General features: G+C 41.2%; 1 protein-coding gene across 1 annotated transcript; it reads left to right on the top strand.

The window, feature by feature from the left end:
* Window positions 1-9,641: 9,641 nt before the first annotated feature.
* On the top strand, window positions 9,642-12,483 carry TMEM18 (transmembrane protein 18). The gene is made up of 5 exons (XM_082276955.1): window positions 9,642-9,692; window positions 9,918-10,038; window positions 10,656-10,710; window positions 11,563-11,656; window positions 11,750-12,483. The coding sequence occupies exons 1-5, from the start codon at window positions 9,645-9,647 to the stop codon at window positions 11,837-11,839; spliced, it is 408 nt and encodes a 135-aa protein (XP_082133081.1). The 5' UTR covers window positions 9,642-9,644; the 3' UTR covers window positions 11,840-12,483.
* The last annotated feature ends 1,534 nt before the right edge of the window (window positions 12,484-14,017 follow it).

The following is a 14,017-nucleotide window of genomic DNA, read 5'->3' as shown; positions in this document are numbered from 1 at the left end:
TTTATTATGATGACCATCTATAGCACAAAACTTCCTTCATATGAATGTTCCTCAAAGCCTGTTTTGTGAATACTGCTCCAGTAGTCCTGAAACGGCGATGTCCTGAGGAAAAGCAAAGTCAGAGCGCCACCTGCCGCTGCTTTTTAACAGGAAAAAGGTGCTGGATGCCAGTTTCCTCATCTTCCACTGAGCGCTGAAGTACCCTTGGACTCACACCCAGCTGAGCTATATTGGGTTTATTGCACATGTATTTGGACACCAACACTCTTTAAATCTGTTTCTGGTGTTCACCAGGAATTGGTTAATGATTTGCACTGAGCGTTTAGCAACTTCAATTCAAATCTCAATCACGGAAAATTTCTTCCAGCTCTCAGTATTCAAAAGCAAAGAGCTGCGAGATACAGAGAGAATTTATTGGGCAAGTATCACTATCTGATTTTTCTGATCTTATATTCTTCCCTAGGAATCTGCTACTGACACTGACAAACACAAATGTTGTACCATTTAGTCCATAAAAGTCCATTTCCATAAAAGGAAGGTTTTCCTGTAACAGCCTTAGCCTTACAACAGCACTAAAAAAACCCCACCAAAACTAGAGGTAAGCCCTCAAAAATGCTCTGATATCTGCAAAAAAAAAACCCCAGCAGATGAGTAGTTAACAGATACTAAAACTACTACTTTGATTTTCCCTTTGTATGTTCAACAGATCAAATAAAAATATCAAACACACAGAGGAGTATTTCATTCCCTCAGTTTAAACAGAAACTAACCAAATTAAAGAGCTCTCTGAATGTTTCCATGGAAAGAAATTCTCACAGATTTCTTCAACTTTCTGTCTTAGACCTTCAGCCTGTAGAAGTCTTTTTTTTCTACAGTGAGGATGAACTGAGTTAATTAACTAAGGATAACATACTCAACTTGAACAGTTAAGGTGAATGTACATTTACGGTTTACTGAGCAGCATCACTTCTCCTAGGTATGAATGTGCTGAGTATCCATGCTTGGAGTTACAAGGAGTACACTTTGGGCACACAGCCCATGCACACACTGTGGTTTCTCCCCTGAACTAAGCAGAAAGCTTCACACTGAGATGCAATCCAGAGTACCAGGGTTACTGGGGACACAAAGTACAGCCTTTAAAGCAAGAATTCAGCAACTCTGAAGTCCTCCTGCTATTTGCAAGCAACAGATCTGGATATATTCGTGTCTTGTCCTTCCTCTATAGTTGAAGGAAATCCAGAATGATCAGGAAAGTAATAGGAGACCAGTCACAAGCTTACGGACCTTCCAAAAAAAATAAAAACAGCCAGAGCAGCATCTTGGTGGGATCATCACTGCAAACTGCAAACTGAGACAAAAATGTATACGTGGCCTTTCTACTTCCAAAGAAAACAACTTTATTTAACAACACAGTATTTAACCCATCAATCTTATGGCACCATCACATCTTCAGGAGAACAAAAACAAGGGCAGCTATCAGAGGGTCACCACCCCGATTCTGGTGAATTCAGTCATTGAAAGGACTAAACATTTCATTGTGAGGTTGAATGATCTGATAGCAGTCTGAAAAGTCGCAAGGCCATCCCTGCAGAGTCCCACCCTACTGAGTCAATGTTGCATGAAGTTAAAATTAAAATGAAGGCAACATTTGAAAAATAGGGACAAAAGCTAAGTGTGCTAAACCCAGGAGAATCCACCTTTTTTACAGGGAACAAAAAAATTTTGTTTGGGAGAAGAAAAACAAGGCTACTGCACTATTCAACACAAAGTCTCTGAAGCTTGGAAGAGACCGGAGGACTCTCTTAAGAGATATTCAAAGGTTTTGGAAAAGGGAGATTAACCACTCTCCCCAGTGGGAACATCCCAATACCCTGGAGTCTCCCCATGAGCATTTCTGAAGCTGAAGAGATTTGATAATGCTAGAGCCCCAACTTTGACTCAGTATTGTACTGGTGAGGGACAGTGAATTCCTGTGGTTCATGACATCTGGAAGATTGCCTATCTACTGCTAGTGGTGAAAGCCTAGACAATCTTAAAGATCTCTGCCTGCATCTTTCCCATAGCAGCAGCTAATGACACAGTGAAGCCATTCAGTAGTTTCACTTCAGGGATAGGGGCAAGGAGGGCAGAGCAGCTACTTTCATAGGATCATACATTTATTTGTTTTCATTAGGACAACAGTGAAACAGTTTCTCTCCCTGTCCCTCTGTGAATGTGTGCTACCCATAGTCATGTAAATACATCTGGCAACATGTTAGGAGAGCCTGTTTTGAAACCATAGACAGTGCTGTTAAGAAAGATAAAATTTATTTGCACCTCAGAGAAAACAGCAGTAACAAGGAAAGGATGCTACAATGTACACTGCAAAGGTGTGAATGTTGCCATTCCTCATACTGCTGTGTGTGGGGTCAAGCACCCAGAAGAGCACTGTCCTTCAACTCATAACGCAGGCTCTGGAATAGATTTTTATTGGTGCCCCAGGTGTTACCATATTTTGTCACTGTCTTTCCTCTGCTGTGCTTTTTATTTCTTATTTTGTATTTTCTAGTATGCCACCAAAAGGCAGGGGATCATTTTATTTTTTTTTAACAAATGGCTACTACCTTACTTTCTGGTACTACTCTTTATGGTACAAGCAGGGCATGGAAGGACTGGACACAGAAAGTAAAAATGGGAGGGTGGAGCTGGAGGAGAGGATCCCCAGTTGTAGAATACTTTTCCAGAAAGGAAGTACAGGAAATAGTTACTGGACGGATACATATTTCTTGCTGAATTCATTTATTTCAACAGAACATGGGCTTTTTCAATCTAAACCCCACAACTCTCAATTTGAAACTGGTTACCTTTTGCACTGTACTCACCTTCAATATGCCCTATGTTCAACCACTCCCATTACAGTGTTTCTCGGCCAATGGCAACTTTCAGAACAGATATGGTTTTATGTGTTTCACTGTCGAAATACCGCACAATCCTGGAATTGCAAACATTAGGCCTGCAACTAAGAATTCAGGAGTTAGGTCTGCAATTCTTTCGTCTGCATCTCTGAAAATTAGCCTTTGCCCAAAATATTCTATGTGGTCTCCTTGCATTCATCATTGACTTGGACTTTGTTCAATTTGACTTTTCTCACAGGTTTTCAAGATATGCTGTGTGTTAGCTTTGTAAACATTTCTGCTGATTTATCTCTCATACATTTCGTTTTCCAGTGCCTCAAAGCTCCCATCCACAGGTTAATTTCTTGTACAAGGATGACATCTCAGCTTTTAGGGGAGCTGCAATACCACAGATACCTACAAAATTGGAAAATCCTCATAACTCAAAATCTCTGATGATTCCACAGAGAATTCTGACACAGAAGTGTCATAAAACCCATATACAGAATAGTACCAAAAACTCTGTCATAATCTTCCCAGCAGTGGACTTGTCAGCACTGGTGTGCTATTATGGGAGACAACCTTGAATTAAAATATATATATCACACATTGAAGAGTGGTGTGTGAACAATTCAAAACATCATCACCACTGCAACACCCCCATCCAGTCAGGAATACAGCTAGAGACATTTCCCGCCAATCATGAGGGAACGACACTGTGGAACAGACTATGAATCTGTAAAACCTCAAACTGCAGAAAGACTGGAGGAGGGCTAACTGACTGCTTCTTGACTCCTCTGATGCAAGATGTTGCAGTGGAGCTCCCACAACGGTGCCAGAAAATTTAAACGTGAATATTCTCAGGTCATATGCTTTTAGCTCACAGATATTAAGGAGCTGATAGGTGCTAATTCAGTATTTCCACATGTTAAATGTATAGATGTTTACACCTTTGCAATTACTGTTGTATCTGAAAGTATATAATTTGTGTGTGTCAACTTCTATTTCCAAAAAAACCAAATCTTAACTAAAGTGTTCAGACGGTCTGAGCCACTTGGACAAATTATACCAAGAGAACTATGGACTGCTGAGGAGATGGAATAGACAAAACCAGAAAGCAACAACCATGGATAGCTCCAGGATCAATAGATGGATGTGCTGGCTTTCTAGCTCTTGGCTGTCTCTTGCTGAATTACCACCATTTTTCCACCCGTCATTCTTCATTCATTAGAGAATGATGATAAGCAAGAAGCAGCAGGAGCCTCGAAGTACAAGATTTGTATCAAGTGTTCAGTCTCAGAGATGAAAAGGCTGAGATCTCTCAAAACAATGACATGTTCAAAAAAATGTCTCTTCCAGTTGCTGATCCTGCTCCTGCTGCTCCCTCCTGCATGCAGCTTGTACTTCCCCTACATGTTAAGAATTACAGGCAGGAGCAGCTGGGAAGTGCGTTAAGAGCATGTCCTGAAGCAGAAAATACAATGCTGACATGAAGTTCTGTAGTCAGATCAGATACAATCATGAAAGTTGCCCTGCACATCCCAGATACTTCTGTCCCTCCTTGCCCTTTATTACAACAGCTGTATTGCAACTTAAATGCACTGCATTATACGTCAGGTGCAATGCAGTCACACATCAAAGAAATGTAGAGGTGCTTAATTTCCATACCATCCCATGGAATGACACAAGGTGGTATTTCTGAGATGAAAAACAATCAAAGCAGCAATTCTGTGAGAAGAACACTTCAGAAGCAGTCAGAGAGACAGTAAAGTGTATAATTAAGAACAGGATTTGAGATTGTGAGGACTGCTTTTTGCTTGCAATTATGGTTGGCCTCTTCCACCCTGACTGGCCAAAGATCCCAACAGAAATAAAACCTGGTTGCTTTGCCAGAATACAGTAGGACTTTGAAAGAATTCTGAGATCTTTGTTGGGATTAGTGGAATAATTTAACAGACGATCATGTTAGTAGGTAGAAAACAAAAAGATATTTGCATTTCAGACTGTGCATACTGTCTGGGAATAGCAGAGGAAGAAAAATAAGCATGACGATGCCTGAAGATACTTTGCAATGAGGAAAAAAAGCCCTGACAGAAAGTGGATGAAAGAGAGGAAGTTAAGGGAATAAGATTCTGAAAAAAACATACAAAAGCATTTATTTCACTTCCAGGCTAAAGCAGTATTGTTTAGTGAACACTACTAAATAGTTGATTTTTCTCATTTTAAGTTGTGGAATCGTTGAATCAGAATAATTCAGGTTGCAAGGGACCTTAAAAAGTCATTTCAACCTCCTGCTCAAAGCTAAATTCACTATGAGGCCAGACCATATTGCTCAGGGTTTTATCCAACTGGGTCCTGAATATCTCCAAAAAAGAGGCATTCTACCTCTTTGGATACCTTTTCCATTGTTTGACTGTCCTCATGAGGAAATATATTTTCCTTATATCCAGCCCAAACTTCTAGTTTCACTTTAGTTGCATTGCCCCTCATTCTCATACCACGCCACCAGGAGAGCCTGGCTGCATCTTTTTTATAAGCTCCCTCAATAAACACTGTCAGGTTGCATTTCTCCTGCCCTGGGACAAATGCTTCAACTCCCTGAGTATTTTGACAGCTCTCTGCTGAATTTTTGCTGTTTAGCTCTATTGTCCTTATATTTGAAGTATCCAAAGGTAGATGCAGATGTGTTCTGAGGAATGCTGAATCCCTTAATCTCCTGGGTGTGATGTTAATACAGCCCAGGAAAGTGCTGACAGTATTTGCTCCCAGGTCACACTGCTGGTTTGTGTTCAGGTTTTTGCACCCCCCAGGCTCCCCAGGCTGTGCTCAGCAGTGCTGCTCCCCAGCCAGTTGGTCTCAGTCCATATCCCTCAGAAATCAAAAGTATAGAGCAATGTAGGTTAGACCTCTGGAGGTCATCCAGTCAAACTCATTCTCAAAAGCAAGTGTAACCTCAAGCTTATATGAAGTGGCATCCATCATCTAAACCTGAAAACCACAGATTATATACATAAAACAATCCAGTCAGTTTTAAATTCTATTTCTTTAGAAGTCTTTACAACACTATTATTATTCTTATTTTCCAAGTACGTCATAACCAATAAACAGTGGTACTATAAAAAGATGAAGAGATAACAGCAGCTGCAAAAAAATAATGGAAGAACTCAAAAATAATTATTTTTTAATGACAAGGACAGGGAAAGTGAAGGATTTTAGTGAAACGTGTATGAGAGTGAGTGCCAGACTCAGGCTCACTTCAGTTGCATTGGGAAGCAAATGCAAATTTAAGACAGCTTTTGAGCACAACCATGAATATAAGCAAAATCTTTAGAGCAGATATAAGTGATGGCCTGGAAGTGACCTCAGCAACCATGATCATCCAGACTCCTCTCCCAGGCCCACGTTATTTTCATAGTGAAACTGCTCATGCCTCCCAAAGCTCTGGAAAGACTATCTAAGACAGTCAGTACAACATGTAACTTCACAGAAGCAGGCTGTGAGACAGGCAGGAAATGCAGAGATGAGCAGTCCCTGTACCCACATAACTCAGCAGTGGGATCTTACAAAGCACTGAAATTGTGCTCTCAATACCCGTCACTAACCCCAACATGTGCTCACCTTCCATCTTTGCCTTGACTGATGACGTGAGGGGCTGCCCCATTTACTTGCTCACACACCTCTTACATCTCCTGCAGAATCAGGGTTGCATTTCCCTCAGCAGGAAGTATAACAAGCACTTCCAAGTGGTTTCTAGTACTGCGAAATATGATCTGCTAGCAAACATGCATGTAGGGCTATGACTAGGAATATAATTGAGCATTTCAGTTTGGGATTCCCTGTCTTACGTAGGCTTTTACCAGCCAGCTTGTTTATTCAGCAACTTAAGATAAATGTCTGATTTTAAATCCTTTTCTATGTAAAGTAAATGAAGTTTTTCAGTTGTTAAAAGGCAAAAAATCCTTTTACCAATCAGGTTTTTTTTATCTTTCATCTGAACTGCTTGGGTAATACTGTAGTGTAGAAGGAAATTACGCAGGAATCTTTAATCTTGCAACAGAAAACTGAGAGTGAGTTTTATAAACTACTTAAGTTACTTAAAATAACAAGAACAGAAACATTTCTATATTATTATTATTGGTACTGTACACTTATGGTTAGTAGAGTATTCTAAAAATTAGGATCTAATTGTAGCATACTGGCTCTGCAAAGAAGCTATAAAAGGACAGATACACAAGTTTTTCCCTATAAAAGAGTAATGTATCTGTTCATTGCCTTTCATGTATCATCTGTTCACGTTGTATTCTCCATTAAAAATAAATGAAAGAGAACACATACCACACAAAAGATATGGCAATACTTATGTATCTGCTACCATCTGCTGACAAACAGCATTACTAACTTGATCTTAGTCAAACTTAAAGAAGCAACTCCTATTTCCCTATAGGAAGGTTTCCACTTTGCTACAGTGGCTGACAGTAAAAGCTCCATGAATTTCTAATTCAGCATGTTTTAGCTATAGTAAGCAAATAATTTCTTATCCACCTATCTTGTCTGCAACACAGATTCACCACTGACCAGCATATTCCACTCATACAGCAGTGACTGCATCCTGCATTCTCTGAAGCCCTTCAGCTACTGCAGATAGTTTCTGAAGCCAATTACTGAGCAATTACAAGAAACTCATTCCTCATTTACAAAACACAAAACCATTTTATTTATTGTTAGCTCTAAGACTGTCCAGACAAGTCACAGAATGGGTCAGGTTGGAAGGACCACAGGGGCTATCTGGTTCAACTACGCTGCTCAAGCAGTGCCATCCTACAGCACACTGCACAGGATTATGTCCAAATGGTTCTTGATTATCTCCAGTGAGGGAGACTCCACACCCTCCCTGAGCAATTTGTTCCAGTGCTCGGTCACCCACACAGGAAAGAAGTTCTTCCTCATGTTCAGGTGGAACTTCTGTGCATCAGTTTCTGTCTGTTGTATCTTGTCCTACTGCATGGCACCAGCAAGCAGAGCCTTGGAAACATTGTCTGACATCTCCCTTCAGATACTGACAGACATTCACGAGGTCCCCTCTCAGTCGTCTCTTCTTAAGTCTGAACAGGCCCAGCTCCCTCAGCCTTTCCTCATAAAAGAGATGCTCCAGTCCCTTAATCATCTTTGTAGCCCCTCATCAGACCTGCTCCAGATGCTCCATGTCTCTCTTGCCCTGAGGAGCCCAGAACTGGACACACCACTCCAGATGTGCCTCACCAGGGCTGAGTAGAAGGGCAGGATCACTCCCTGCAGCCTGCTGGCAAAGCTCTTCCCAATGCACCCCAGGATACCTTTGGCCTTCTTGGCATCAAGAACACACTGCTGGCTCATGGACAGCTTGTTGGCCACAAGAACACACTGCTGGCTCATGGACAGCTTGTTGGCCTCCAGGACCCCCAGGTCCTTCTCCATGGAGCTGCTTCCCAGCTGACCACACCCCAGCCTGTGCTTGTGCACAGGGTTATTCCAGTCTTGTTTTCCAATCGACAATGTGGGATAAAAATATCTTTTCTCCCCTGGTTTTAATTTTAAGACAATGTTAGTAGGAATGACCACCTTTCTATCACCTTATTTAATTTTACAACACTTCAAGTGAAAGCCTTGATTAGCCTTCAGGTATTATTTCTGTTGAGAAAAGACTAATAAAAACCTAAAGGGGAAAAAAAAATTAAAAGCCTTTGTTTCAGGTATCTCACACTAAATTGCAGAAGTGTGACAGCGAAGAGAGCCCAGGTCACAGTGATGACCTGTATCTGGCTATATGGTAAACTAAATTAAAAGAGTATCTGTAATATTTACTTACACATGCACTTCAAAACATTTTGAAAAAGAAAAAAAAAGCCAAAACTTCACATCTGATAAGCCAAAATGTCAGAAAAAAAATATTTTAATGAAAGCTGAATGCGGAGGTATATATCAAAGTATTGTTTGCTCAACAAATCTAATCCTTTAGATTAGATTTAGTTTAGTTGTTAGGATTCTGAGTTTGAAATGCTCTTTAAGTGGTAAACCTTAAGAGTGGTTGGTTCTTCCAGACCTAGATACATTTAGCAAATGGAGTTACAAATTAAGATGTTTAAGCTGTGTCTTGTTCCCTTTCCATTGTAAATTTTTTTTTTCAACTTCCAAAGTTAAAAAATGTGTCCTTGAGCTCTGCTGTAGTGGCAAGAGCAGGAGGGGGCCCCGCTGCCCCTCGAGGTTAGCGGGGGTCGCGGTGGGCACTGCTGGGAGAGAAGTAGTGGTTTTCATTTGACTTAAGGTCCTGCCTGGCGAGCTCAACTGTGTTTGTTTTTAAAGAACTCCCAGCTGGGCTTAAAGCTCTTTTTGTCTTGCACTTTCATCGCTAAAGCCAACTCTGGGTGTTGTTGAGAGGAGACCAAAAGCAAACACCAGTGCTGGGCCACGGACCCAAAGTGCCGAGTCCAGCGAGCACCCACAGACCAGATGGTGACACTGGTGGCCTCCCGACATCAACCGCTGAAAACGCGACCAGAGCTTCTTCCCCGCTCCGAAAAGCCAGGGCTGCTTCTGTCAGCCACGCTCGGAAGGAACCACCGGGGTGTGCGGAGCCACCTCAGCCCGTCCTCCAAAACATGAGCCCATTTGCAATCCCTTCGCTTCGGGGAATGCGGGGCCACCTCAGGCTCCGCTGCCCCTTTCCCGCCATTGCCCTGCAGGGGAAGCTGTGGCCACTGAAGTCTCGCGAGAGCTGGCGCTGCCGCCGCCGCCATGGAGGCGCCGGTGCGCGGCCTGCCGGGGCTGTCGGCTGTGCTGGCGGTGAGGGGGATCGGGGCCGCCCGAGGGACCAGGGCTGTCCGGCGGGGAGGGGGGAGGGCCTTGCTGGGGTCGCGCTCCTTGCCGAGCCTGGTGTGGGGAGCTCTGCAGGGCGCGGTCCGTGAGCGAGACCGGCCGCGTTTGGTGCGGGAGGAGCGCCGGTCGCCGTGGCCGCCCGGCGACGCCCCTTCCCCGCCGCTGCCTGACCCGCTTTCCCTCTGCCCGCAGAGCACGGACTGGTCCGAGCCTTGGCTGCTGGGGCTGGCGGCCTTCCACCTGCTCTGCTTCCTTCTGACGTGCGCGTCCCTGCAGCACCGCCGGGTGCAGGTCGGGCACTTCCTCTGCATGGGTGAGTGCACGGGCGCACCCTGTGGTGCCGGGCACCAGAGCAGTGCCTGCAAATTCCTGAGTCTCTGCTAGCAGTGCATGTGTCTGTCGGCGATAATCTGCGATAGAACCTGCTATGACCTATAAATATGCATTTATTTTATTTGCAGGAAAATGTGTGAAGTAGTGACTTAAAACCCTGGCCTTAGTGAGGGTATGAGATGAGTAAGGTTTCTTGGTGGTCATTGCCGTGTGTGTCACGGCTTCCCAATGAAGTGTTGCTGTCCTGGAGAAGCAGAAAAGAAATCGACAGAGAGCCAGCAGTTGCTTTCTATTCTGCCTTGTTCTAATGCTGAATATGGTTAGCTTTAGCTTCTGAAGCAAGTTCACCATATGCCCTGCCGACAGCTGTGATAATGGCATGAGGAAGAGCAAGACTGGCTTGTACATTGCAGTAACAACTTGCGTTGTCTCAGGGTTTATCAGCCTGAGAATCCAGTGACCTTGCCTAGCCAAAGCAGTCATGGCTGACTGGCAGAACACGTACTAGCTTTGTATACGGATTTGGATTAGATGGTTTATTACAAGCAGTTTACTTTTAAATCAGTATTGAATCTAACTTTTTTTGTTGTTGTATAGCAGGCTTAGTGTACTGTGCTGAATATATCAATGAACTAGCAGCCATGAATTGGAGGTAAATGTTTTCACTTTCATTTTTGAATAAAAATAAACAACATAACTTATAAGAAATAATAATTATTAATAGCATAATTTATTGTACTACTTAAAATCTGTTTATATGGATGCTTGTAAACTAACTGGTGAAAGAACTGAGAGAAAAGCAGAGTGCTGAGGTTAAGAGGAAAAGCATGTGAGCTTTGGGCTTTGTTTTTGTTGGGTTTTCTTTGGTATTCATGTTTAATAGCTGAAGTTAAGACCCACTTCTCAAAAATCCCACTGCTGTTTTATATACTTACTTATGTGTATAAAAAGCATTAAATTTGTCTGTTTTACTAAACCTGTATACCAGAATCAAACTGATGGTTTATTTTGTTGACCATTGAATTAATCTTTACCTGATATGAGTGGAAGTTATGTGTTTAACACCACTTTATGCTGGCATCTAATTGTAGTCTTTATGTTTCACTTCAGTCATATATGACCTAATTAGAGCTTTGCTACATTTATTATTTTTGTTATCTTTTCTAATATAAGTAAGCAAAATACCTAGAAAAGTCATTTCAGATGCTTCAGAATAAGCATGGTTTGTGAAGCACTCTTGTGATGTGCTCTTGTAGTCATGTTAGTAAGTTTTTGCACAGTAAGACTATAAAGAAGAGAAAGACTGGTATTAATATTCATAACTGATGAGGTATTGACTGCCTCTTTTTTCTGACTAATACAGTAGAATTCTGGCCTATGCTTGGTGATCTGAAGATGTGGGATGATGTGTACAATGTCCATGTAGAATAGTTGCTGGGAAAGTTGAATGTGTGAACTACACTAAATAAAGCTTCATCTTTCATTTTCATTGTCTTTCTTTCAGGCTCTTTTCTAAATACCAATATTTTGATTCAAGAGGAATGTTTATTTCACTTGTATTTTCAGCGCCACTGCTGGTGAATACTATTATAATTGTGGTATGTATGTGTTCATTCATGTAGGTGCTTTCATTAAATGGATAAGTAAAGGTATATGGATTAGTTGAATTTAATAATTTACTTACTTTTCAGGTCTCCTGGGTTTACAGAACTTTGAATGTAATGACTGAACTAAAGATGCTACAGCAGAGAAGGAAAACCGAGAAAGAGAAAAAAAAGTGAAAGTGCCAAACACTATTTTTCTTTCTTTGGTTGTAATAACACCTGTCCGGGTAATCAGTTCTTCTGCATGGGTATGCAGAAACAGAAGGATTTTTGTGCCCGATGTCAAGAGGACTTTGTAATTGTGGCTGTGGACACTGAGATGACAGCAGGTATCTACAGTACATTTGAACTGGCTGTGAAATTATGAAACTCAGTCTTAACAAGTCTTTGTGCCCTTCAGTGTAAGATAGTTTTCCACCATGACCAAGGCTAGTATTGATGAGACACAATCTTCCAATTTCCATTTGCCTGTGTATTTTTTAGCTATGTCTTTACTCTGTGCTTATCAAGTATCAATTCTTCTGCTGCTTAAACCAATTGGAGCTGTGTGTAAATTACAGTAAATTAGAGATTTTACTCAGAATAACTCAGGAATCCATGCTTCTGTGAAGCATTTCACTTCTTTATAAATCAAGTTTCATACTTCCTATGTGTACTGTGTGCCAGTGGCATTTTATAAATAAAACTGTCCACTCACTGTATCTTAAATTGAGTTAATTTGTATTTATTTTTAATCAGACTTTTTTCTTTCTTTTTTTCTCATAAAAATTCCCAGTTTGTCAAGTTTCCCAGTTTAATTTGAGTAAATAATTCAAAATGATCTCTGCATTTCTTTTAATTTGCACTTCATGTTTTTAAGGCTTCTAGATAAATATATTTTTTTTAAACTGGATGAAAATTTGGTAGTTTTATGCTTCTTTGTAGAACAGAAAGGAAAGGAAGAAATTTAGTAATGTTCTGTGTAATTTTGCTCCCTTTTTAATGCTTTATTTAATAAATAACTGAAAATTAAAAACAGGTAAAAATGAAGAAGGCTTCAGTTTCACTTCAAGTAGCCTGTTTTCATTAAATTAAGGTAATTTGTAATGGATGTGAGCACAGTGGAGACTGCCCATATTTAGTAAAAGTTGTATCTTTGTTTGGTGATGTACAGTTCTGTCTAAAATAGATGTCATTTAAGACATAGGAAAGATGATCTACAAAACTGACCTTAGACTAATGTGAAAAACATTTGGGTACAAAATTGCAGAGCACTCGTAAATTTATAAGTTAAGGAAGTATTTGTGAAACTAATTTTAATCACTTGAATAGTCTTCACAAGAGTGGAGATACGGACTTGAGGGAGAGAGCAGATCCATATCATACATAGTTGCAAGTCTCCTAAGTAGGGAGAAAGTGAAACTCCTTTTGGAAGGGCGGTGGAAGCTATAACAAGGTCTGCCTGGAGCTTTTTCCAGGCTGAACATCTCTGGATTACACCCCTTCCTTCTTTTGTGTCATCTGCACCACTCAGCTTTGTGTCACTTGCAAACTTGCTGAGGGTGCACTGGATCTCACTGTGTCATTAATAAAGACATTAAAGGGCACCAATGCCAATACAAGGGCCCTGAGGGACACCATTTGTCACTGGCCTCCACTTGGACTTAAGCAATTGTCTACAATCCTCTGCCTGTGTCCATCCAGCCAGTTTCTTATCCATAGAATAGTCCACACTTCAAATCCACACCTCTCCAGTTCAGTGATGAGGATGTGTGGGGCTGTGTCACAGACGTTGCAGAAGTCTCTGTGGATGACGTCTGTTGGTCTTCCCCTGTTGATTGTTGCAGTCATTCCATCATAAAAGGCCACCGGGTGGGTCAGACAGGATTTGCCCTTAGTGAAGCCTTTTTGGCTGTTGTAGATGACCTTGTCTTGCATGGGCATGTGTGTTTGTCAGAAAAATATTCCCATTTTCTACATTTCAGAAAGACTCAAATTTATCTGGGTTCTCCTCTAGCTAAACTTGCCTAAGAAACACTAAGTTTCAGAGTGAAGTTGCTTCTTGGTTTGCTTTGGTTTTTTTTTAAAGTAGGTACCATAAACCATAAGAGAAACCCTCAGTGAGTAAAGCATGACTTTTTTCATCATGAGTCTGGATTTACGAAGTGATAGTGTAATAACATTAAGTATGGGCCTACTTGCTGATAAACCAAAATAATTAGATCATTCATTTAGAGACTGTTTTGCCTGCTTAGAATTTGTATGTATAAGTGAAGGAGAGCAAAATGTTTAAGACTGGTGAAATACCTTTGCTTTTAATTGGGAAACCTGAATTTAGGTTGGTTGTGAAAGAGCCATGCATACAGAAAAGCAGAT

This window comes from Coloeus monedula (assembly GCF_965178545.1).
Source record: "Coloeus monedula genome assembly, chromosome: 2".
Lineage (NCBI taxonomy): Eukaryota > Metazoa > Chordata > Aves > Passeriformes > Corvidae > Coloeus > Coloeus monedula.
This window is presented reverse-complemented; position numbering and strand designations above follow the sequence as displayed.